Source organism: Poecilia reticulata, chromosome 9, assembly GCF_904066995.2.
Source record: "Poecilia reticulata chromosome 9, P_reticulata-male-v2, whole genome shotgun sequence".
In the NCBI taxonomy this organism is placed as follows: domain Eukaryota; kingdom Metazoa; phylum Chordata; class Actinopteri; order Cyprinodontiformes; family Poeciliidae; genus Poecilia; species Poecilia reticulata.
In genome coordinates this window covers 15,304,814-15,329,308 of record NC_088838.1, presented here as the reverse complement: position 1 = coordinate 15,329,308, position 24,495 = coordinate 15,304,814, and the positions used below count along the sequence as shown (strand labels likewise).

At 38.2% G+C, this 24,495-nt stretch overlaps 3 protein-coding genes across 5 annotated transcripts in view; 1 reads left to right on the top strand and 2 right to left on the bottom strand.

Annotated features, from left to right (window-relative positions):
• Positions 1-3,799: 3,799 nt before the first annotated feature.
• LOC103470654 (arrestin domain-containing protein 3-like) lies at positions 3,800-6,960 on the bottom strand. Its single transcript, XM_017306620.2, has 6 exons — positions 6,611-6,960; positions 5,655-5,712; positions 5,407-5,554; positions 5,220-5,316; positions 4,549-4,805; positions 3,800-4,195 (listed from the first exon to the last, which is right to left on the bottom strand). Exons 1-6 carry the CDS (start codon positions 6,864-6,866, stop codon positions 3,896-3,898), a joined length of 1,116 nt encoding a protein of 371 aa, XP_017162109.1. The 5' UTR covers positions 6,867-6,960; the 3' UTR covers positions 3,800-3,895.
• A 1,264-nt stretch (positions 6,961-8,224) lies between these two features.
• Positions 8,225-14,034, bottom strand: LOC108166548 (arrestin domain-containing protein 3-like). The gene is made up of 6 exons (XM_017306465.2): positions 13,648-14,034; positions 11,834-11,891; positions 11,572-11,719; positions 10,022-10,118; positions 9,378-9,634; positions 8,225-9,251 (listed from the first exon to the last, which is right to left on the bottom strand). The coding sequence occupies exons 1-6, from the start codon at positions 13,901-13,903 to the stop codon at positions 8,637-8,639; spliced, it is 1,431 nt and encodes a 476-aa protein (XP_017161954.1). The 5' UTR covers positions 13,904-14,034; the 3' UTR covers positions 8,225-8,636.
• A 3,082-nt stretch (positions 14,035-17,116) lies between these two features.
• The window catches only part of LOC103470459 (uncharacterized), a 368,190-nt gene continuing 360,811 nt past the window's right edge, over positions 17,117-24,495 (top strand). The window contains exon 1 of one of the 3 annotated variants that reach the window (XM_081610590.1): positions 17,117-18,801. The gene's annotated coding sequence lies outside the window, so the exon portion shown is untranslated. The remainder of the gene's footprint in view (positions 18,802-24,495) is intronic. The other 2 variants (XM_081610589.1, XR_014088892.1) reach the window with 2 other exon arrangements.

Sequence of the window (24,495 nt, the reverse complement as noted above, 5' to 3'; positions counted from 1 at the left end):
GGTTTTAAAAGATAAGCGGGGGTTTTTCTGGTAACGAACTGCCACAAAGTCTAAATTGAGATTTTTACTTTTGTGTTGAATGTGTGTTTAGTATATTTGCCACTAATGACAAAAAAATAACTTTTCTGCAAAATTCACCAACTGCACAATTCTTGTTAGTGTAAAATAAGTGGTATTTCAAAAGAGCGGGAGAAACATATATTTTTTTATCAATAAGAATTTTTGTTGCTACGCTGTTAATCTGTTGCTTAGAGATGATCGCGTTTTCTGGTAACCAAGTTCCACAAAGTTCCATAAAGTAAACATTTGAGAGAGAACAGAATAAATCCTATGTTTTTTGAACAATAACAATTGTTGTTGTTAATCTGTTGCTAAGAGATGAGTGTGTTTACTGGTAACCAAGTGCCACGAAGTGAACTTCAGATTTTTACTTATGCGAAATTTGCCAACGGTAAATGTCTTGTATCTAATCAGGTAAGCGTTATTTCGAAATAGCTTTTATTTTATAAACTACTTGTTATTAATTTGGTTTCAAGAGATAAGCGGGGTTTGTAACGAACTGCCACGAAGTATAAATCGAGATTTTTTACTTTTGTGTTGAATGTGTGTTTTATTTATTTGCCACTAATGACAAAAAAATAACTTCTCTGCAAAATTCACCAACTCAACAATTCTTGCTAGTGTAAAATAAGTGGTATTTCAAAAGAACGGAAGAAACATTATATTTTTTATCAATACGAATTTTTGTTGTTACGCTTTTAATCTGTTGCTAAGAGATGATTGCGTTTTCTGGTAACCAAGTTCCACAAAGTTTCACAAAGTAAACATCTGATTTTCACTTTTGCAAAATGTACCAACGATAAATTTCTTGTATCTAAGCTGATAAGCAGTATTTTGAAAGAGCTTATGTTTTATAAACTATTATTATTAATTTGGTGTTGAGAGATAAGTAGGTTTTTTTCTGGTAACAAACTGCCACGAAGTCTAAATCGAGATTTTTACTTTTGTGTTGAATTTGTGTTTTATAATATATCTACCACTAATGACAAAAAGAACTAAATTTTCTGAAAAATTCAACTACACAATTGTTAACAAGTATAAAATAAGTGGTATTTCAAAAGGGCAGAAGAAATATGTTTTTTGAACAAATTAAAAGTAGGCTTTTTCCTTTTGTTTATTTATTAACCATGTTTAGCACACTGAATGGAGGAAGTCAATGTAAGACAACATGCTAGTTATAGCCCACATGCCACTGGCTGCATTTAGGCTAATATTACCATTATTCGATCTTGATATTGCCTAATGTTTTGTGATACCAAGTATAGGCTACAGAAAAAAGACAGAAATATTTACAGAAAGAGATGTTTAAGCAGAATCATTGCAAAGGCAGAAATGAAAAAACCCCCCACCATTTCTCTTAAACTCCTAGAACTGGCTTTAATTCTTGAGTTAAAGGAATTCTATTAAAAACCAGAAACACCTGCTTTGAAAGCAGACTTAAAATGTTCCTTTCTGTGAGCATCCAATGTATCATCTGATATTGTTCGGACAGGTTCAGATCTCATATCACTTGCCTTGTTAAATTTCCTCTTCCTAAGTTCTCTGACGAGGCCCAGAAATTTGACGAGTCAGATTTCTAAGTTTTAAAATGTTATCAGAACGGTAGAAAGTTTGCAAATTATTTTCCTTACACTTTACAGTTATGCAGCACTTTGTGTTGATCTGAAGTAATCATCTTTGTTGTGAAATATCTTGAAATTTGTGGCTGCAGAATTGCAAATGCTAGAAATAGTTATGGGATGTAAGCACTTCTGCACATCATGGTGCTTGTTAGAGAGCCCTAAATATTGTATGTTTATGTTATTTCCCTCAGTTACTCAACATATACTGTTACAGAAACTCACAGTTTCAGTGTTGGGGTCACATTGTATTTGGGAAATGTTTGATAGTTGTGCACATAAGAAAAAAATAATGTAGTTAGGTGAAACGCTAGTTAAAATCAAACCTACTTGGAGATACTCAGACAATGTGTATATATATTTATTCATATTTATATAAATTCCCTTCTCACCCTTCCGCAGGTGGACTCTTTCATCCTCTGAGCTCGGGTCCTCTACCAGAAGCCTGGGAGCTTGAGGGTTCTGCACAGTATCTTGGCTGTGCCTAGAACCTGACATTTCTGGACTGAGATGTCTGATGCTGTTCCTGGGATCTGTTTTAGCCACTGCTCCAGTTTGGGGGTGACTGCCCCAAGAGCCCCGATGACCACAGGCACTACCACAGGTCCCTGCGCTCCTCTGCCCTGTCGACGCAGGGTGAATCCTAGCAACCTGCGGCCTCTTTGCCGGGAGCACCAGACGCCACCTGATGGTGTAGACCCGCCGATTTCTGCCAGGATTAGTTTGGTAAATGCCATCCCAATGTCAGTGCTATAGATCCTGGTGGTGTGTATTAGTGAGTCGATGTCTCGCTCGCTCTTGGCGTACAGCTTAATGTCATCCATGTAGAGGAGGGTTAGGGTAACATTAATGGTGGCCCCATTCTTGAGTCGGTATCCGTAGCCAGTCTTGTTGGTGATTTGGCTGTGGGGGTTCAGATGCAGAACAGCAGTGGACACTTGTGCAAGTGGTTTGCAGTTTGCATTATATATAAATAAAAAAAATAAAATAAACAAAACTGCAACTGCAAACCAATTGTGCAAGTGGTTTGCAGTATATATTTAAAATAAATAAAAAACTACCCTGCAACAGACTGGCGAACTGTCCAGGGTGTAGCCGCCTCTCACCCGGAACATTAGCTGGAGATAGGCACCAGCACCCCTTCCCAACCCCACTAAGGGACAAGGGTGTAAGAAAATAAGAAAATGGATGGATGGATAAAAAACTTGCATTCAGTCCTTCTTAGTGTTTCTAGTTGTGTTTATTTCTTCTAGTTATTCTTAGTTAATCTAGTTTAATCATTTCTTGTGTCTGATTCTTTAGATTTCTTTTTTAGTCCGCTGTGCACTCTCCTTCGCTCCCTCTCAGTTTCTCCTCGCTGGTTAGTCTATTCACTCCTTGTCATCTCTCAGTTTCTTCAATGGTTCCCCGTTCTCTCCGCGTGTCTCCTGTCTGGTTTTGTATGGTATATTTTATTTCACTTCCGCCTCTTGTGTTTTTGTAAGTTTGGATTTTTCTTTATTTTCCATTAATTACTTAACATCACCTGTTGCCTCCAGGTGTCTGTGTTTGCGTCCAATTGATACCCACAACATGACACTATTTCGCTTGGGACAGCCAAAATCAAGTACCAACTAATCAAGGAAAAACGCTTTCATCACTCAGACCATTCACTAGATCAATTCAAAAGGTCACTGGTTCTGATACTTTGTCATTTTAATCTGCTCATTTTTTTTATTTGCCCTAGTATTTTTCCTGTTTTCTTTGTTTTTGATTTTGTTGTAGTGATTGTTTTTTTTTCACCACCACCTGGCTGCAAGGAAAACTTTTCTATGGAGTCCGTATCACAGTGATACTGATATCTACAGCTACCTCCATCCCAGCACCATAACAGTAATCAAAAGCATTTTGTTTACTACTCTGATTGGCAAAACCAGAACAGTGGAAATACTCCAAGGATAACTAATGACATTAGTGAGCATAAATGTGCCTTCATAGTGGATCACTGTTACCATCTGGGTTTGAAAGCCCCACTCATCACTAAAAGGAGCTGGAAACCTTTTGTGGTTCTGAATTATATTAGTGGATTATTTTTCTTTCCAGTACTCCACAAAGAATGAAATCAGGAGAAAGCAAACAGGTTTTAATTTGACCAGAAAGTTCTTTATTGTAGATTGCTAAAGAAAATGACATAACTGACACGACTGTCAATTCTGACTACGTTTTATGTCTTAAGTTCAGCTTTTTTGAACTGGTTCACTCTTGCCAGTTGTGCCTTGACCATCAGGAAAAAGAGAACTGTATAACGGGGGTTGATCTTCCAGTGTGGGGTACCCAAAGGCACCTGTGCTTATAGGTACAGGATTAAATTCACTAGGGTAGACAGCTGCAGACGAGAAGTCACTGTAACTCTGGGCCCCGGCAGGACCACCTGGGTAAGGGCCCAGGTCCTCACAGTGATCAAGTGCAACGGCAGGAGCAATTATCAGGGGAAACGCCACCACTGGATCGAAGGCAAAACTAATGTCCAAGTACACCTGGTGAATGCAGACATGAATAAAATCAGTTTACATTGTGTAGGTGCATGTCAGTTAGGCTATGATGAAAATTTTAATTTATTTCTCTAATTCGATTTAAAAACGTAACCTTTTGATTGACTCATACAGATTATTTCATTACCGATTTCTGTTAATTTTGATATTATTATAGTTAATTAAAAAAAATTACTATGGAAACAAAATGACAGATAGCTTTCCAGCAAGGTTGACATGCTGCTGTCAACCTTGGTTGTAATCAGCATTTCATATGGAAGCACCTTGATGAAAAGTTGAATGGACAGAAAACCCAAGGTAAAAAGAAATGTGTGTAGCACCGGTGGATAGTTACATACCTTCAGGTAATACTCAACTGAGATAAGATCACAGTTATTGAGAGTGTAGATGGCATCTGGAGGAACATCGATGGTGCAGGACACAGTTTCCTCAGAGTTTGGTTTGATGGCGTCTCCGACTTTTTTGCATAAAGATTTTTCACTGATGTTTTTGGAACCCCCAGCGATGTAAACAATTCTTTGCAGTAAACTGAATTTTGGTTTCATTGACTTGGATGAACCATTGGAGATTTTGGCAAAAGCACTTAGTGTGCCACCTGTTTTAATGACAGAAAAATCTGAATGTAAGTAAACTTACTGTTGACCAGTAATGACAATGTAAACACCGCCCACAAATTTCAGGCAGAATGGAAGGAGAGCCTTACTAATGTACATTTTCAGGTCTTGCTACTTGTACATAGTTAGATCTATTTTTAAGTATGAACTGGGCCATCCTTAAGTTGAATGTAGAAAAATTGGCTGAAGATTTAGGATCATTGTCCTGCTCAAATGTAAACTTTGACACCTATCTCAGGTCTTTTGCCACCTCAAAATGACCTAGAGACATGAAAAGACGACTTTCTTTAAGTACATGGTTTCTGTCTGCCACTCATCCATAAAAGCCAGATTTGTGGAATTGTCCTGTTAACAGTTTCTCTCCCCTAAAATGAATGAGGAAAATTAAACTGTACCTGGAAAGCAAAAACTCTTGTTTACCGAAGCAGTCATTTGGACTTCACCTTTGGAGAAAACTCCCATCTTTTTTATTACCGAGTTGGACTGTGGACACTATAATATGCAACAAAAAATAAATCTTTTGAGTATTTTCTCAATAAGCTTGTTCAACAATGTGATACAACACCAGAAAGTCACACCTACCACAACTTGGCGAGTGTTTTGTATGGACCTTGAAAGAAACTGGATCTCTTTTTTCACTGTAGAATCCAAATGCCATTTCCTACATATTTGTGCTTCAACCTTGTAAACAATGCTGCCACTTATCCCCTTGAAGGATGATGGCAAGTCCCTGACAGGGCAAACATGTTAGACAAGTATGGACGTGGTTGTAAACAGAAATAATAACTCCATTTTCACCATTTCATGGCATATGTTAGAAAATTACTTACTCCTGTGGAATCCGAAGCCTGAACATGAATTGATTGGTCCCTTGGGGAAGTACACTGCCTGCGTAAAAGGTAAGAGAAATTAAGCACTTCAGTGAAAGGCTTAGAAAATAATCATAAAACAAAAATAGTGCTGTGCGAAAATAAAATGTGAAAATAAATTGTGACATTTAGATGTCATACTGTATCTACATGTGTAATATTGCAGACTGATAGGTTCTATATATCAGCGATTTTTTTGACTAATATTTATTTCTGCAGCATAATTAAAATTAACAAATGACATATTTGTTAATTATATCTTTATTGATACAATATAAAATCACTTTGTTCTTAAGGCTCTCATTTGTTTTTTTTAAAGGGGAATTTTTACAAGTCTGTCACAAGGATTGACGCAAGTTTCTATGGTCTCTCTAATAATGGAAATTCCACGGTTGGGAGTAACCAACAATCCTGAACCAAAAAAAGGAGACCGTTGAGTAAAAACTGAGACACCAGCGAATTGTGTACAGACGAGTTAATACGCCTCTGTAGTCTGTTGAATGTAGAACAAACTGTTTTCTGTTAATGTATGTCAAAAGTCACACACTTTATTTCTGCCCAAACTGATAAGAGACATTAACATTCAGTTTCTCTTAAAACATTTTCTTCTATTCGTTTATTTCTACATGCTACCTTTTTTCTGCGCTTTACTTCCAGTTATGAAGAAAATGTCAAAAATAAATTCTAAACAAATCTGCATAATTTACTGCCAGTTTGCAATAACTTGGATAGAATATTGAATGTCAAAGACTGCTGCTGTTTTAAAATTATGCTTAATTAGCGACTTATTAGAAAACCCAAAAATATGACCTCCGTTAAATGTACTTCCATATTAACACCGCCATAGAAATGTGACTAGGATCAAGGCAATTGTCCCCAGAATTAAAAGGAGGTATATACTCACTTATTTTACATACCTTCTGTCTTTTCCATCACCAGGTACTCTTTGACTTTAAGATATCTCTTACTTGCGCTGTACGACCTTTCGTCATCTCCACTTCCTTCAGTCCAATGAACTTGACCGTCTCCTTTAAGTTTCACACTGACGCTCTTAACTTTCGTCTGTTTTGATAGGTTAAAAGAAACCAAACCTGTGACCGTGTCTCCTTCGGAAAAAGGGCCATCTCTGTTCGCGTCCTCACAAATGATTCTCAAGTCGTTAATTCGGAACATGTTAGTGTCTCTTATTGCGGATGTAAAATGTCCCAGGAGTGTTTCTGAATACGCGACATTGCATCCGGGTCCGCCTCAACGGGGGCGGATCCAGGATCAGTTCAGAAATGTCCATTGTTTTGCCAATTCGTTTTCAGGTTAAGATGTAGGGCGAGTGAAACTATCATTTCATATATGTGTATAAAAAATAGCTTTTGAGGTAATGCACTGGTAGTTATTAGTCAACCAAGATATTTATGACCTTTTATGTTTTAGTTTTGCAGTAACCGATGGAGATGTTCAACAGCGAGCTGATGCTCAACTGGTACAAAGGGGCCAAATGTGTGCTGATGTAATATTCTTTATACCACCATCTACCTGAAGTGTTACTACAAATAGAGCCAACAAAACCTTTAAAAAAAAAAGTTTAAAATTTAGGAGAAACAGTGAATCCCTCTGATGTTCATTATCTACATGTCTTGTTATCAGATATTATTTGAACTATTGCTACCTGTCCACCATCTCAAACCAATCTGTCCCTTTTGTTTTTTTATATTCCAACATCAAAAATGCATTTTTATTCTCATCTACTGGATATTTTGTCTTGTTGGTTAATTCTCTGTAAACCTAAGATTTGCTTATAGCAGAACAGAAGTTTCAGAGATTGTCAGACCACCTCTTCAGGCACCAAAAACCTTTTATTTTTTTTTTTAGGTTTAAAGAGGACCTAGGCACAGAGACAGACTAGCAAAAATAGTGTACTGTAGAATAAAATATGAGAACTTAAAGAAAAAAAAGCAGGGAAGGTAGCAGTACATAAAAAGATGTAGCGGCAATCCAGGAACTTAAATACTGCGGCAAGGAAAAGGGGAAATAAAGAAACCAAATTGCCTAATCAAAGGAAAATAAGGAACAGTGGAGGCACAGAATGACGTGAACTAAAGATCAAAGAAACTACAAAACGTGGGAAAAGGCCTGACAATGATCTAAAAGAAAATAAATGCAAATGCACGAGGAAGTATACAAATAAATAAACCAAGAATCTAAACAAAGGAACTGTGGCAAGACCTTTCAATGAACAAAAATGAAAATCAATACTGAAACACACAAATATAGTTACATTATTCCATTTTCAAAAGCATTCAAATCCCATTCTGATGGTTGGTTTGAAGTACAGCAAAACATCTTCGCCATATCTGGATACCTAAACGATTAGACTGGTGAAATGTGTACCACTATTTGAGTTAGCAGGCAAAGTTGTACGAATTTAGCATGAATTAGCATGAATTTATTCAAATGACATCATATACCTTTATCAATTTATCACAACTCTCTTGCATTACTAAATCCTTAATCTAACATAAAAAGACAAACAGAAATAATTTAAGGATCTTTATTTTAACATAGTAAATCCATAAAATACAAGCTTTTGACATGCTTTACACAAGTTATATAGAGGTAGACGGGTATAAATTTATGCTAAAAACAAAAGCACATTTTAAATGTTAAGGCATTTTATCAGACGGTATCCTGAGAATATAGGCTTAGTTACATTATTAGCACCAGACAAAAAGGCCAAAGGCAACTGAAACTCATCAGAAATCATCTGCAACATGACATGCCAAGGCAACATTTTCTTTTCCAGTATACTTCCTTATGCTTAATAAATCTAATAATGATTACACCAGCTTTAATATGTCACTCTCAAACAACACATTTAGAGGATTCTTAGGGAGCATGGTAAAGCCTTCGTGGTTTCCTATATATTTTAGTCATAATTTAGATGTGTGGTTATTTTGTATCTGACTTTTCCGGAGTCGAAGATGGGAAAAGCGATGTGTATGCCGGAGGAGCATCATTTGTCTGAGACAGGAAGTCTGTAGTCATGTCTGGAGCAGAAGGCATTGGGTTGAAAGTGGGAGCTGAAGGAGACACGGAGGAAAAAGGTGGCTGGACCTGGGGCCCCGAAGGGGGCACGTCGAACATGGGCGCGGGCGGTGGAGGATGAAGCATGGTGGAGGATGAAGAGGGTGAAAATGGAGATCCATATGGAGAAGGCCCCTGTGGCACTGGGTTGCTGTGGGCCCCATATATGGGAGGTGGCTGAGGACCATAAGGTCCTGGCGGACCATAATAAGCTTGTGGATTGCTTGGGTATGCAGGTGGTGGTGCAGAAGGACTTTGGGCACCTGGGTAGCCGTAGGGACCTGAAAACGGGGGTGCAGGGTAAGGACCAACAGCCATTGCAGGGGGAAGGAAGTCACTGTTGGCTGGACCACCGAAAGCGGCAACAGGATAAGGACCCACAGGCCCACTGTTATTAGCACCAAAGACTAAAGTAGGGTGTGAAATAAGCACTGGGAAGATGATCTCTGGATCAAAGGCAAAGCTGATGTCCAGATATGCCTGTGAGGAATCATGAAAAAGTTATGATTCAATTTGAAACGGCTTAAAAACAGTTAAAAACCAAAAAGTTTCCAGTATGCATATTTTAAAATAAAAAGTTCTCTTTGACACGGTTCTGTGTTGTACCTTTAATTGGTGTGTCACCGAGATGATTTCGCAGTTCTCGATGGAAAGCATCTCATCAGTGGGAATCTTCATCTCACACTTGACCTCCTGTTGGGTGTGGGGTTTCATAACCTTATCGGCCACTTTCTCGACAGTGTACTCCTCATTTTTGGTGTCTCCTTGAGCGCGAAACTGAACACTCCGCACCAGGCTAAATTTGGGAGTCATGTCTCGAGAAGAAGCATTGTTGACTTTTGTAGATATCAGTATGGTTTCACCTGTCAGGAAAAACATCTCAGGTTGTTGACATTTCTTTAAGTTTTCAATCGCTGCGTAGAATTCAAGCTATAAATCTTAATTATATAAGCAAACAGCAAATATACATATACCGCTGCTGTTAAAAATATTTGTAAACTTTCTTCAGAATACTTGAAAGCCTGCTGTAGTTAATTAGCTTTAGAGTAAGCGCTTTTTTTTTTGATGGAAAATATTTCCGCTGTTAGATTTGTATCTTACTTTTTGTTTAGAAAAACAGCTACAAAGCTATAATGGTCCATTAATCTACTGTTGTTTATATTTACCTGCGTAAACATCACTTAAATTAAATTGATGGCCCATCTTTAGCATTTAAAACAGCTTACAATTGAAAAAAAGAGTCAGACTACCTGGGGCGTACAATGTCTTGTTAACAGTGGCATCCATGTGCACTTGTCCCTTAGAGAACATCCCCATCTCCTTCTCTGTGGAACCGACTTGCGGTGACTGGAGGACAGAAAAAGAACACAGTCATGGCAAAATCATGAAGACAACATCTATAGCACAGCTAATAGTGGAGCCTCTCCCCCCAATAGATTTGAATAGTCTATTCTCTGTAATCTAGGGCAGTGATATCGCATCACTGAGTCTTCAAAGCAGCACCGTCATAAAGGGCGTTTTCACGCTCCACTTGATAATGCATTTTAGTTATAGGAAGATAATTAAAAGACAAAAGTCCAAAGCTGAACATGAGTTGGCGTCCCTAAAGTTAGAATTCCAATATGGTTGCCATAAATTTAAATGGTAGAGGATGTAGTTAATTTTCACTTCTGCCACTTTATATCCTCATTCAGCCACTACGTTATACTGAACGTGACCCAAGGTGCCTGCTTGTACAAAAAAAACAACAAAAAAAACCATCCTGGCTGGATGATCATGCTACCATTTCCCACTCTAAATGTAAATACACGCATAGCCAGGTCACGGAGCGGGCTGTCAGCTGAGAAAATAAAACAGGATATCAGCAGGTATAATGATGTTACGGTAACCTCACAGATACATTTAATCTGTTGAATTACATTATTCAGACATCAACACTGGAAAGCTGAGCTGGAAATCAACTTTTAATTTGCCTGCAAACTTCAGAAGCTTATTAGCGTAGCCTAATACACACAGTATTAGAAATTAAAAGGAAAATAATCCATCCGCAGAACACTAGAACTAGTCCATTAGCATTTGCTAAACTAGTTTGTTATATTAAACTAGTTTATTTATGTCATAAATAAGCAAACAGCAAATATGACATAAATAAACTAGTTTATTTATGTCATAAATAAACTAGTTTAATATAACATTAAACTGTCCACTGTAGCTAAAAAAAAAAATCCCTCTAAGAATCATTTGTGTTGGCGTACAGAACAATAACTTAAATCAGAGGTCTTCAGCTTGGGGGGAGGTACTGAAAGTGAGATTTTTGGTAAGATATTTTTTGTAAAAAAAATGTTTAGTTTAAAGTTGTCTTTAAATACACATCAACATGTATCAAACGTATAACAAATTGATAAAAAGAGGCATTGGATGTATTTCAGTTAGAAATGCACAGATTCAGTGAGCAAAGATCTCCACATTATTTTAAGTACTGCATCATTTTACACAAAATAACAGTTTATTCATAACAGTGGCATTAGTTGCCCATCACTTTTGTATCCAAGCATATGTTTAAAAGAAAAATGTTAACTCGAATACAGATTTAATTCGCGATTTATGTAGTACTAAGTCTAGTTTATTGGAAGGAGGGAAAAAAAAAGAGAACGTTTAGATTTGTCAGAAGAATTTACAAAACACTGAAAACCCCTGATTTAAATAGAATATCCACAAATGTCTCAAATGCAAAAGTAAAACAGCAGGATTTGAGGCGACTTATTTGATGACTGAATATATCCTGGAATATTATACGCACTAAAAGAGCGTTGAAGTTTGGGAAGGACTTTGAGACAAAATTGAGCTCCTTCTCTGCAGTGGAATCCATCCTCCAGCTCCTGGACAGTTTGGCCTCCAGTTTGTAGACAATTTTTCCATGAGATCCTCTGAAAGACGATGGCATGTTTCTGTATGACAAAACGATCATGGTTATTTGACCCATTAGTGAATGAACATAATGACACACGTTCATTGATAAGCTCCAATCAGAGGTGGCTATAGAGCAGCTGAAAAATACTTACTCAGATGGGATCCTAAAGCTGAATTTGTAGACATGGGTCCCTTCAGGCAAAACAGTTTCTGGAAATCCAGATAAGAAATTTGGTACACTTGGTTAAATTATAAAGCCTTTCTGATCCATTTATTTCACACAGACGTTTTTATAGTGAAGTGATATTCATTACACTGATGAGGAAGTTGTAATAAGTTTTAATTAGGTAATTCTAATATTCTATGGCGATGCATGCAAAGTGCCTCCTTCTTTTGCCTCACATACAATCACACCCTCACCCTAGCAAGTACATTCTGCATAAAAACAAAATCAAGAAACATTGAGTATAATACAAAAGTGAACTGTGTAAGTAGAAAGGATTTAAAGAATCTGCAATTTCACGTTGTTTAGGTGTCTCAACCTACAGTGGCCCTGATGCCACGAAAGTGTTCATAATACTCTCTTTTGCGTGTGTTTTCTGAAAAATATTGATACTGGCTACCTAAATCTTTAAAAGTGCATTAAAGCACTTTCTGCAGGGCGTAGTTGACATAGTTGAATTGCAGCACGAAAGTCATCCGTTCGGTTCCTGGCCTGAAGTCTTTCTGCACCGAGTTTGTATGTTGCCCCCTGTGCATGTTCTCTCTGGATACTCCAGCTTCCTCACACGGTCCAAAAAAAAAACATGACCGTTAGAGTTATTGATGTCTTTAAAATCATCCTTCGGTGTGAATGTCCTGTGTGTCTTTGTAAAGGATTGGTGACCGGGTCCAGGGCCTACCTCGCCTTTTGCCTTATGACTGCCGAAGACAGGCACCAGCTCCTTCGCCACACTGCACTGACAGGTGGGTATACAGTGGATGGATTGACCTTTAACCTCCAATATTAAATTTGGGATTTGACCCAGGCGCTGGGCTATGTGGGGTGCCTGGGGGGGTGGCTGCCATCTGGGTGGGTGCCCATGGGGGCCCGGGTCTGGCGGTGCCAGGGAGGGAGGAATGGTTTCAAGTCGCTTTAATATCTGATTATAGACAGAGAAAGTGCGCCCTCGTCTGCTCAGAAAGGTTTATGTAATGTTAAAGTTGCTGTCCCTCAATGGAATATATAGTAGTCAGTCCCAGTTACTGTTTCACTCACGGTTTAGCCATTGTGCTTCCTGGGTAAAAATTAAACTACAAAGCTGCCCAACCCCCAAACCCCTCCCCCAGGTGATGCATGTGAGGGGCTCGGTCATTGGCTCCGCTCCCCCCGCCCCCGCCCCGACGCTGACCCGTTCCGCTAGTGATTTGACCAGTCAAAAATATTAAACACTTTAGATTTGAGATTATCTTACGCTGTCCAGACTTTTCAAAAACACTGAAATAGCCCATTTATTTAGCATCCAATTGTAGTGGAAGAGTTTCCAGCTTGATCTGTCGCTTTACTGGTCTGTGGTGTAGAATAAATTTCGTTTTAGTGCTCACATTGTGTACACAACAAGGGGCGCCCATTCCTGTTCACAAGACATCCAGACACAGGCCACGAATTTTTTCTAGAGACTTGCCATGTTTTGCCCTTCTCAGCAGAAAACCACATTGCGCAAATGAAAAGCCACAGAAATGACTTTGTAGACTGACAGCTTGTTTCTTAACATTAAAACTTTCACAAGTAGAACTTGCACCATAATATTACAGCACTGCATTTCTAGTAGTTTCAGTATCATCTATTTGTGAAAGTTGATGCACACAGCTGAAAAAAAAAAAGACAGCTGACCATTTTAACAACAAAACTGCATCAGGCCTTCAGATGAAGGGGAGACCAAAAGCATGCTGTACTTTCTACATCAATGCAGCTACCAGAGCTTACCCTCCGTGCCTTCTGGGATTAAAAACTCTTTCAGTTTAAAATATCTCCGGTGCGCCGAGTATGTATGCGTGTGTTCGCCGCGCTTTTGCGTCCATCGGACGTTTGCGTCTCCTTTAGCCTTCACAAACAGCCGCTGAGCTTTGGTTTCCTTAGATAAGGACAGAATTACTTGTCCCGTCACAGTGTCTCCCTGAGAAAACGTCCCCTCCTCGTTCACCGCGTCGCAGTTGATTGTAAAGCTGTTCACAGCTGGCATCGCTGCACAAAGGAGAACGAAGAAAGACAGAACAACACAAAAGCATACGACCACTCAGAGAGTTATATTTCTTTAAAGGCTCTGGTGAGACTGTTACCCAGGTTGTGGGAAAAGACACGCCCAGGACAACACGTTTTATTTTTATCATAGGCCTCTACTGCCCCCTGTTGGAAAACAAATGATTTAAAGGAAGGGACAGTATGGAGGGTCAAAAGAGCCGCCATCAGATAAAAAAAACAAAACAACTTACTTTATCCATCCATTTTCTTGCACCCTTTTTCGGGAGGGGTGCTGGTGCCCATCTCCAGCTAGCGTTTCGGGCGAGAGGCGGGGTCACCCTGGACAGGTCGCCAGTCTGTCGCAGGGCAACACAGAGACACACAGGACACACAACCATGCACACACACACTCACACCTAGGGGCAATTTGGAGAGGCCAATTAACCTGACAGTCATGTTTTTGGACTGTGGGAGGAAACCGGAGTACCCCGAGAAAACCCACGCACGCACAGGGAGAACATGCAAACTCCATGCAGAAAGACCCCAGGCTGGGAATCGAACTCAGAACCTTCTTGCTGCAAGGCAACAGCTCTACCAACTGCACCACTGTGCAGCCACAACTTACTTTATGTTACATGAAATTTTAATAAAAAGATTGTAAATATATTGAATAAAAAATTATGTATTTATATTTGATTGAATGATCCAATTTACTTTGTACACAAGATTAATACACTTTAAAAGCACTACTTAATAGATGATGGCAGTATGTAACTATTTCAATATTTACTTAAACATTTCAGTTTTCTACTATAGAAATGAACAGTTTCCCCTAGTATCTGATTTTTTAACTTGTGCACAAACTCAACAGCTGAACAGTCATCTTCTGGAAAGCACTGTTTGCTAAGCCAGGTCTCTTTGATGGGTTGGCTAGGAAGATGGAGCAAATATATGGTGTGCTGCTACACACAAAAACAAATAGATTTATATACTCATAAAAGTATATAAATGACTGGTGATGGTTATTTTAATGTTTACTGTTTTCCTTTTCCATTCCTTGTAGATGTGGACTAGACAGAGGCTTGTTGTCTGGTGGACAGGCAGATGAATATGGAAGTATCAGAAGTAGAGTTTGCACATGTACAGATGAACGAAGGGAGAAAAGTCAGGAGACAACTACTTGACTGCACAAAATGCATCTAAAGAACAAATAATTCAGTTTTGACAAACTTCACATCTACAATAATGTTTTCTTAAACACATGCACACAGGTACACCCCCCGAAACAACACCCTTAGTGGGAGTACCACTCTGCCAGATACACTGAACAAGGACAGAGCATTTCTTCAAAAATAGAACATAGCACTTATGTAAATAAAAATGTTGCAAGAACCTTTTTTGTAAATGGTCACATATGGAAAGCTTTATTTCATTTGTATGTTATGTAGATATTGATCACTGCTTCTTTTATTAGAAATATTTCTGATGTAAAATTATTATCCACACTAATATTGCTTTGTTATTTAACATGATTCTGTATATCTGAGAGACTTAAATATGTATGTGTGGTCATTACGAAGTCCAGCATACAGGATAATGTGGTTGTGATATTATTAGAGTCACTTAGTGCCCTCTGCTGGAGGAAACTGAAATGTCATAATGTGTGTCTGCCAACTGTTTTTGATTTATTTGTATTTCTTTTTGACTGCACCCAGCTCTATGAAACAAAAATTTGAACCTTATGCGTCTCCCTTCATTCTTAAGCAGAAAGCTGCATTTGTGGGAAAAAAAATAATTTAAAACTGACATTACTCATAAAATAATCCAGAAGAGATTTATATGCTTTTCTGACCATAAGTGAAGTCGAATCTGCATGGATCCCTTCAGGCAAAAAGTCATTAAGATGGCAGATTTAAACAACGTTAAAAAATTAAGTTATATATCGTTTGCTGTATCGGAATGCATTATTTACACTACATGTCCTCTTTAAATTGGAAAATTAGCATCAGTTCTAAATTACCTCACCACACATTTAATTTCTTATGAAAACACGATGATTAAGATTAACCCCAAAGTAAATAACAAGAACCTACTTAAACCCTGCCCTTGATGTCTCACTTGTAAGAGGAAGCGATACTGCATGAATGGGAGTGGTATCAACGGAAAGAGAGAAAAAAAACCAAACACAAGTGCGTGATCTGTGTACAAGCTCATCTGTAAACATTCATTAGGAGACACCATACAAATGGAATAAGCAAGAAACGCCCAACAGGAAAGGCTGTTTTCCAGAAGGAACTGTTCTGTTGTAAACACAAGATTTGTAGGGAGATGGACTCCCAACACTTCACTAAAGTGTATGAGGTTCCATTTGAGCCAAAAATAAATTGGACATATTCACAGATAAACTTTTTTACTCCAAATTTGACTTTCCATTTGTGTTATTTGTAAGTCAGAGTCTTTTGCTTGCTTTAAAAACATGCAAAAATACATGTGAGATTTATCTTTAAAGTAGCAATTCATTCGATTTTTATGAATTGCTTGCTTTGAAAATTCAGAATGTGAGTAATCAAACTCAATTCATCCAATTATGTGCCTTTAAATTGCCATATTGCACTGGCACATTAAAGGAAGGAAATGTATTTTGGTGCAAAGGCCTAAATACTGGGAGTACTTTAGAACTGGACTAATGTGCTTTACTTTTTAGTGAGGGCACTGTTGCATTTATTAATTCGACAAAAGAAAATGCGTGAATGAGTTTTTTTAAGATGGCTGCGACACTAGTCCTTCAATTCTTTGATAGAAGGCAGAGAATTGTGTTTTTGTGTCTCTGAATATTCACTAGGACTAGACCATAAGAAATGAGTATACAAATTAGTAGATGAATTGCATTACTACATTTTCACATTTTCAGCAGACTATCAGAAAACCACAGAATCTTACTTCCCCTCATCTGAGCCACATCTACTGTATGTGCAATCTTGGCCCAGGGGATTTTGGGCAGAGAGGAGACCTTTCTACTGGCAAAATTTTTTTGTGTGTTGTTGTTGCTATACATACATACTCTACACAGGGCATTGCTCTTAATTTCCATAGCCATCCAATCATAATGAAATAAAAGTTGTTTAGTAAAAATGATCATTTATGCATCTAAAAGTTTCAGGATGGTAGTTCCTGAGCACTAGACTTGGGCACCCTTGGAGTAATGAATATACATGAACATAATAAAAAAACTGTATTTTACCCTGCCCTATTTGCTTTGTACAGAGTCTGGGCTCTTGGCTACTGAGAAATTATAGCTTTCTGTTTTAAATTTACTATGAAGCTTACCGGAAATTGCCTGTGATGTAAACAGCCATCCCCCATTGCAAAGAGAGAAGTGCCGAAAGAACTAAGTGGCTGTAAATATTTATTCAATATGTGGAAGTGTGGCCAACAGGAACCAAACAGCTTTGTTTACTTCATCCACTACCATTGCTAAACTACACGCAGACTAAAACAGAGCAGAAAATCTACATAATCGTTCAAAACTTCTCCTTCTGTTTGCTGATTGGCCCGGTAGAAAATCTACCGGAGGGAATCCAATCCCACGTGATTGTGTCTCTTTTGTGTAGGCAGTCTGAATGGTTTGAAGGGCTATTTTCATGGGCTGCACAGTGGCGCAGTTTGTAGAGCTGTTGCCTTGCAGCACGAAGGTTCTGGGTTTGATTCCCAGCCCCGGTCTTTCTGCATGGAGTTTGCATGCGTTGGTTTTCTCTGGGTACTCCAGTTTCCACAGTCCAAAAACATGACTGTTAGGTTGCCCCTAGGTGTGAGTGTGTGTGTGCATGGTTGTGTGTCCTGTGTGTCTCTTTGTTGCCCTGCGACAGGCTGGCGACCTGTCCAGGGTGTACCCCGGAACGTTAGCTGGAGATGGGCACCAGCAACCCTCCCGACCCCACTGAGGGACAAGGGTGAAAGAAAATGGATGGGCCGTTTTCATGTCCATCTCAACCTTACACGAACAGACACAAACATGTAGAGAATGCATTGATTTACAATTAGTTTTATGCATCAAAAAGAGTTAAGAAAGAATAAACACATTTTCACTGAGGCACTTTAAATGTGTATACATTTGAAATTTTAAATTGACATTTGTGTTCTGTATGCAAAATAGACCAGGCAAAATATTGCAGTAAGCATATTGCGAGGGAACGCAAAAGTTGGGAAAAGCGAGATAATGCAAAAGAAAAAAAAAATTCCACATGTCCCCTAAGGGGCTCCGTAAAAAAAGTGCAGTCTGTGCTGTAAGCAAGATGGCCGTCATTACAGAAAAGAAGTGCGCGAGATTTGTTTCGAGCGGAGTTGGACGGGCAGGCAATGAAATGACAGCCAGCGGGGCTGCATAGAGAACGAAGAGAATGAAGCGCCTGCAATAATAATAATAATAATAATAATAATAATAATAAATTAATAATAAAAGTCCCGCCAATAAGTGGCTATCAAGCATTAGTTTGTAAGCATCGTCCTCTACCAGCTATGCTGGCCCGAGCTAACGTTAGCTAACTAAAGGCAATGAACCAAAAAAGCTAAAGATGACGCCGGTGAGCAAACAGAACAACAACGCCGCAAATTCAAGTTCATTGTCAGAGGAAAAAATACTTTGCATTATGGGGATTGATTACAGAAAGCAGGAGAAAATTATACTCGAAGGGATTTCACCTTTGGACAAATTGTGAGGGAGAGAGGACTTTTCCACTACCAAAAAGAATATAAAAAAATGAACTCAGGACAAGTACCGGTCGCAAAAGGCTTTCTGGAGTGTCTTTGATGGCCATCAAGTCCAAGCTGCTGAGGGAGCTGAACTTGTAGGACTTTGTTTGCAAACTTTGCAAGGTAAAAGTCAATAAGGAACTTCTGAAGGTAAGAGGCATAATGCTTTCTAATATAATGTGGGCTATAATATGAGCTGTGATTAAATGTTTGTCTTTCTTGATGCGCTGTTTGCATAACGTGTGTTTTGCATCATTATCTGTGTCGCTGGGTTTGTTGAAGTGCAGTAATTGGCTTGTTCAGTTTCAATGCAGCCTGCACTCAGCTGTGTGTTGTGTAAAGCCATTGTTGTTCCGGGTAACATTGCGCTTTCTGTTTGAGCAGTTTGGATTTTAGAACTACGAAAGCGATGAAAACCGAAGCACTTTTATCAAATACTGCTATTCCAATTGATTTGTTAATGGCAAAGACTTAAATCACATCCCTCATTAATCTATTTGGGATTGGTGATCTTACATGTGTGGATTGTATCCCTGCATTGGGAGAAAGGGGGCCTTGGTCAAGTCCAGTCTTTATTAAGATTAATGAACAGTTTGACATTTTTAGTCCTCTTTTTGAATCAATAATTTTAATACTCATGAGGGCCAGTGGGGATGTGAGATTGTGGAACACACACTGTGGCCACAGGGTGCATGTTAAATGCCCAAGTGGTAATCAATGCAAAGAAATTAGGTATTGATTTCTTATAGTTTTTGTAATAGGTTATCTATTGGTTTGCTCTTTCGGAAAATTCCAATATCTGTCGGATGGACGCGTGCTGGTAATATTGCTTTTGGGAGTGTATGCACAAACTCTCATTTCAGTGTGTGTTTGTATGTGTGTGCAGGGTCACAGTCTTATTAGAACAGAGGGCAGAGTGTAAATAAATAAACATGTTCAGCATCACATTGGTGATGCACAGTTTATTGCAAATAAGGCCACGGACGTTTGATTGGCTTTATTTAGCCTTAATGCTGACTGGAAGACCCATATCTCAAAGATTTTTCACTATTTATTGTCATAATATAAATCCCTTTGCAAACCACCCCGGTGAAATCTTGAGTTTGATGTTGTACATTTACATGTTTGTTTGTTTATTGTGGGTGATAAAAGCCCCTGTCTTACAAAAAACTTGGGCTCAGCTGGGCATTAAAAGCTGAAAAACTTTGGTCAAGATTTTTATTTGAAACTGCTTCCAGAGACTGGGTTGATTAATGTAAAGTTGCTGACATCTGGATCAAGTCATCTCAGTGTAAATAAGATAATAGCTTTGAATTATTCATTTAGATAATGTTTAGGCAATCTTTCAAAATGGTTTATTTGTAATATTAGATGATAATGGATCTGTTTTATGAAATCCATTAGATGCCTTTTGGATAAGCCTTCTGTTAAATTGTCTCACTTTCAACTCGGAAAGTCTGACATCTGAGTATAAATGAAACAGAATAGGACAGTATTGTTCAAGCACAAGTTTTCCCGTGCTACGTTCGGCACAAAATGTAGCAATTATGTCAACAGTTTAAGACAGCCGAAGTGCAATAATAAAAATTTACCTCACAGAAAACTGGACAGCAGTGTGTTATCCTCCTGCAAAATTGTGCTCGCCTTGCAAATTTGGATATTTTTTTTTTTTAGCACTGCGCAGATATTCTTTGCCAAGCACTTGCTAATAGAGCATGCAGTTATTTTCTGCAGTATCTACCCAGAAAAAAAGATTTTAGTAGTACTCAAAGAAAATTTTGGTGTCAGCTATTTATAACTTAGATTAACATAGATTTAGTGAACTCAAATAACAAAAAAAGATGAGTAGAGTAGCTTAAGTTGATAGACCCTTGCTGTACATCTAAATAGAGAAAAATTCAACAACACCAGAAACTCCAGCAGGTGACCGATTACAATGAAATAAAAAAGTCTAATCCTGTTGTACTATTTTAAAATGTCTTGACTGCTTGGTGGAAAACTTTGTGTTAAATACAAAGTACTTTTTTTTTATCATTCCAATTAATTAGTACTCGGGTAAACAAAACAAATTATATCAGGCCACTTGGGGTTAAAAGGAAATGGTCTGATCCAAGTTAAATTACATTTACCTTAATGTAACACAACTTGATCTTAGCCACGATGATGATATTCAAATTGTATTCTTCCAAAGCAATCCGTTAAACTGCAATTTCAAGCAGTTGGATTGAGGTTTTTTTTAAATTTTTTAAGACACACTACACTCTTTCAGAATTTACAAAGCACAGGCAACCTTAAAGGCTGCTATTTGAGATTTATGAACCGTCTAGCAATATAATAATGAAATATTTTCAAAACGGGTTTATCTGGTGCCACACTAAGATAGGTGTTAGGGTTTTACACATTTCAAAAATTGTCTTTCCTGCCTTCCCATGAGATAGTATGGCCTACTTATTTGCCAATTTGATAGAAACCCATATGACAGGAGGAGTGGAAGCTCCTTCAGTACATTAGCTGGCAGTAGTCATAAGTCAGCAGGCCCGATAAGTCTTATAGATCACCCCAACACAAGGATCCTATACCTCGACCGTCATTACAGGGAAAAAGGTGACATTTTTGATTGATTAAAGTGGAGCAGACTAGCTTAGGCTAAATCACGTTAAGTGATGTGACATTGCAGTTTCACATATCATATTTCTGTCAAGACAATGATGGTGGAAGGCATTGTCAAGGCATGATATCTGACAACAGCAGTCATCTGGAGGCTAGCAGAGATTTATGGGAAGGTTTTAGTGGTCTAAGGGAGATGAGAGGGAGTAAAAAAGTGGTGCTTTTTTGTGCACTGTCACTTCCAGAGAGACTGTAAATTTTACCCCTGCGCTATTGGGAATTGGAGACATTTACACATGCTGACAAATGGCCTGTTGTAAAAGTATTTATTGGTCTTGTCCTCCTTTTATTCTTGGCCAACTCACAAACACATAACCCCTTGAAGACACAGAAATGGATTTATCCACAGCACATTTATGTAACGCACATTTATTCAGTTCAACAGAGCTATAGCACTAGATAAGTCGTGAGAGTGTTATGGGGGTATTACAGGTCTTTGTGTTAATGCTTTAAGAGGAGGTCTTGGTTGGCAATAATGGATTTAAATCGGCCGCTCAGTCTCACACTGCCAGCCAGTCAACTCACTCAGCTTTGTAAAGGTGTTGTTTATAAAAAGTTAACTTGAAAAAGAAATGTGGAAGATGCACAAATCAACTTATATACCTTATATACTTTACTTGTATACCCCTAAACAAATGAAAATATAAATATTCATTTTTGTCCCACTATGGGAACATTTGGACATTGAATTACAGAATGCAGAATACATGAATTACAGTGCAATCAAATGAGTAAATCCATCTGTATAATCTTATCATAAATCAAGCTATTATTATAAAAAAACAAAGAAATATACTAGACAGGCCAGGAGGAAAGTTGTAGAGAAGTGTAGAGCTGGATTAGGTTATAAACCCATATTTTACACTTCTCACAGAGGGATATTCAGGTCAGTATCTGAAAACGGAAAGAGTCTTGCGTAACTGTAAAACTACTGAGATATGGCTTTATCTCAACTAGCAGACGGGGGTTAGTAAAACAATCAGTCTGGAGGTCCATGGTGACTACAGATGAGCTGCAAAGATCCACAGCTCAAGTAGAAGAATTTGTTCACACAACAATGAATTGTTCACACTACAAATTCTGCCTTTGAGTGGTGACATTACTGAATTGGTGAAAGAAAGCCATAAGAAGTTCCTGCTGTAAAATGCAACGTGTAGGTTCTTGCCCAATAACCATGAAGTTTCAAAGACAAAAATATTGACTCATTATGTATTTTATTTACTTACCTATTGGTTCAAAAATACCTCCTTCTCTAAAATAAAAATATTCAATTATTTCCACTGGGTGGTGCTCTAAGACTGCCAATGAGACAAAGTAGGAAACTGGAGAGCCTGCTAAGGGGGTAAAGGTGGGGAAAAGGAGCCCCACACTTACCTCACATTCAGACAGCGCTATAATTTACTAATAGTGTGGGAGCCGCTGCCGCTGTTATCTTTTAATAGATTTGTACGGCAGAAAGCAGGTGCCTGTTGTTAATGCGTCCAATTGCCCAAGTTGCCTACAGAATCCAGGGCATCCATCAATGTCGTCGGTGGTGACACCCTGTCGTTCTACTTCATGCGGCGGGCCGGCCGGGTTGGGTTGGTAACAGATGAGGCTTCCCTCTCCTCCAGACGCCCACAGTCACACAGAGACAACCACCACGCTTGCTCGCACTTCCACACACACAACGAAACACCAAGCTAGCTGCATAAGACTCTTGGAGGACAAATAAAACTCATGCAGTTTAACTAGAGGTATATTATATATATATTTTTTTATGAAGTTTGTTTTGCTGCCAATTTTCACACTAAAGCATCTCATTTATGAAGTCCAGTAGTATTCATTTAGAAGCATTATTTGTATTTTTTATATATATATTTTTGTGTAGAGGTTTGTTATATGATTAATTCAATTGGTATTCGACTTGCCGGATTTAAAATTGACTAGTTTCCCTGGATCAGATCAGTTGACATGGAGTCGAGGTTAAGGAATACCTGGCCAGACATTTTGAGTGATGGTAGACTGGATTCACCTCGTTATGGGATACAGACTGTACATAAGGATGAACTCATTTCCACTTTTGCAACTAGAAAAAAACTAAAGTACAAATATTACAAATTCATGATCTCGCACTCTCCTTTAACTTGACTGACAGACGGGCTGCTTTGAAAGCTAAGTAACTAGTTGAGGCATGATGGAAAGGTAAATGATTCATTTTAAGGGACATCTCAGCTTCTTGACATACCACAATGATTTGTTTGAAAAGCTAACCGTGATGAAGTGGAATGACAAGTATAATGTTAAAAATTTCCGATTTAAGAAGTGGGATTGCAAAATTGCATAATTTTCTGTTGGTTAATGATTATATGTCTATTTTACTCTAAAAATGCCTGACTTTATTGTAATATTTTAGAGTCGTCTGAGTTGAAGTTCCTACACAATTGTTTCTTCAGACTTTGACCACTTTGAACGTTTCACCCATGAGAGTCTCTACAACTTAGCAAATCCCTCGTAGTACAGAATTTGATGTTTGAGCCTTGTTAGTTGAAGAACATTGAAAAACGTATAAATTTTTGTTCGTATTGCTTTTTTTTAACTCAGAAAAATGTTTACTATTCAGTTAAAATTTAGACTGCACCTGTTAAACATCTTGTACTAGATAATACAGTTTACATCTAAAACCATATAATCAATCTAATCAGTTAGTCTGCCTCCAATTCAAATTTTGTTTAGTTCAGCCAATTTTAAATGTTGATTAGTAAAAAAATAATCAGTTAAAGACAGAGTTGATCACGTTGAGTTCTTTCCTTAGATGCGTTATATTGAACAAGAATGTGGTGACGGGGGGAAAGGAGCCATTCCCTCATAACAGGAAAAATCCTCCAGAAGAGCCTGGCTCAGCCGTCCACTGTAAACAGAAGTCCAAATATTATGGACTTCTTTTGAGAAATGGGATTTTGAGAAGATTATTGTATGTCTATCAATATAGTTTAAGAAGATGAAGGAAAACAAAGTATTTCCACCAACAATGTAAAATGCTTGCCAAGTGTTAGAGATAAAGCAGATTAATCTGAAAGGAATGGCTCAAGAGAGGCAAACATCTACATCTGACATTGTTGAGAGGTGTGGCCAAGAAGTCTATTAGTGCTAAAATTCAGTCTAAATGAAAAGCTCTGTTTAGTGTTATTTCTTTAT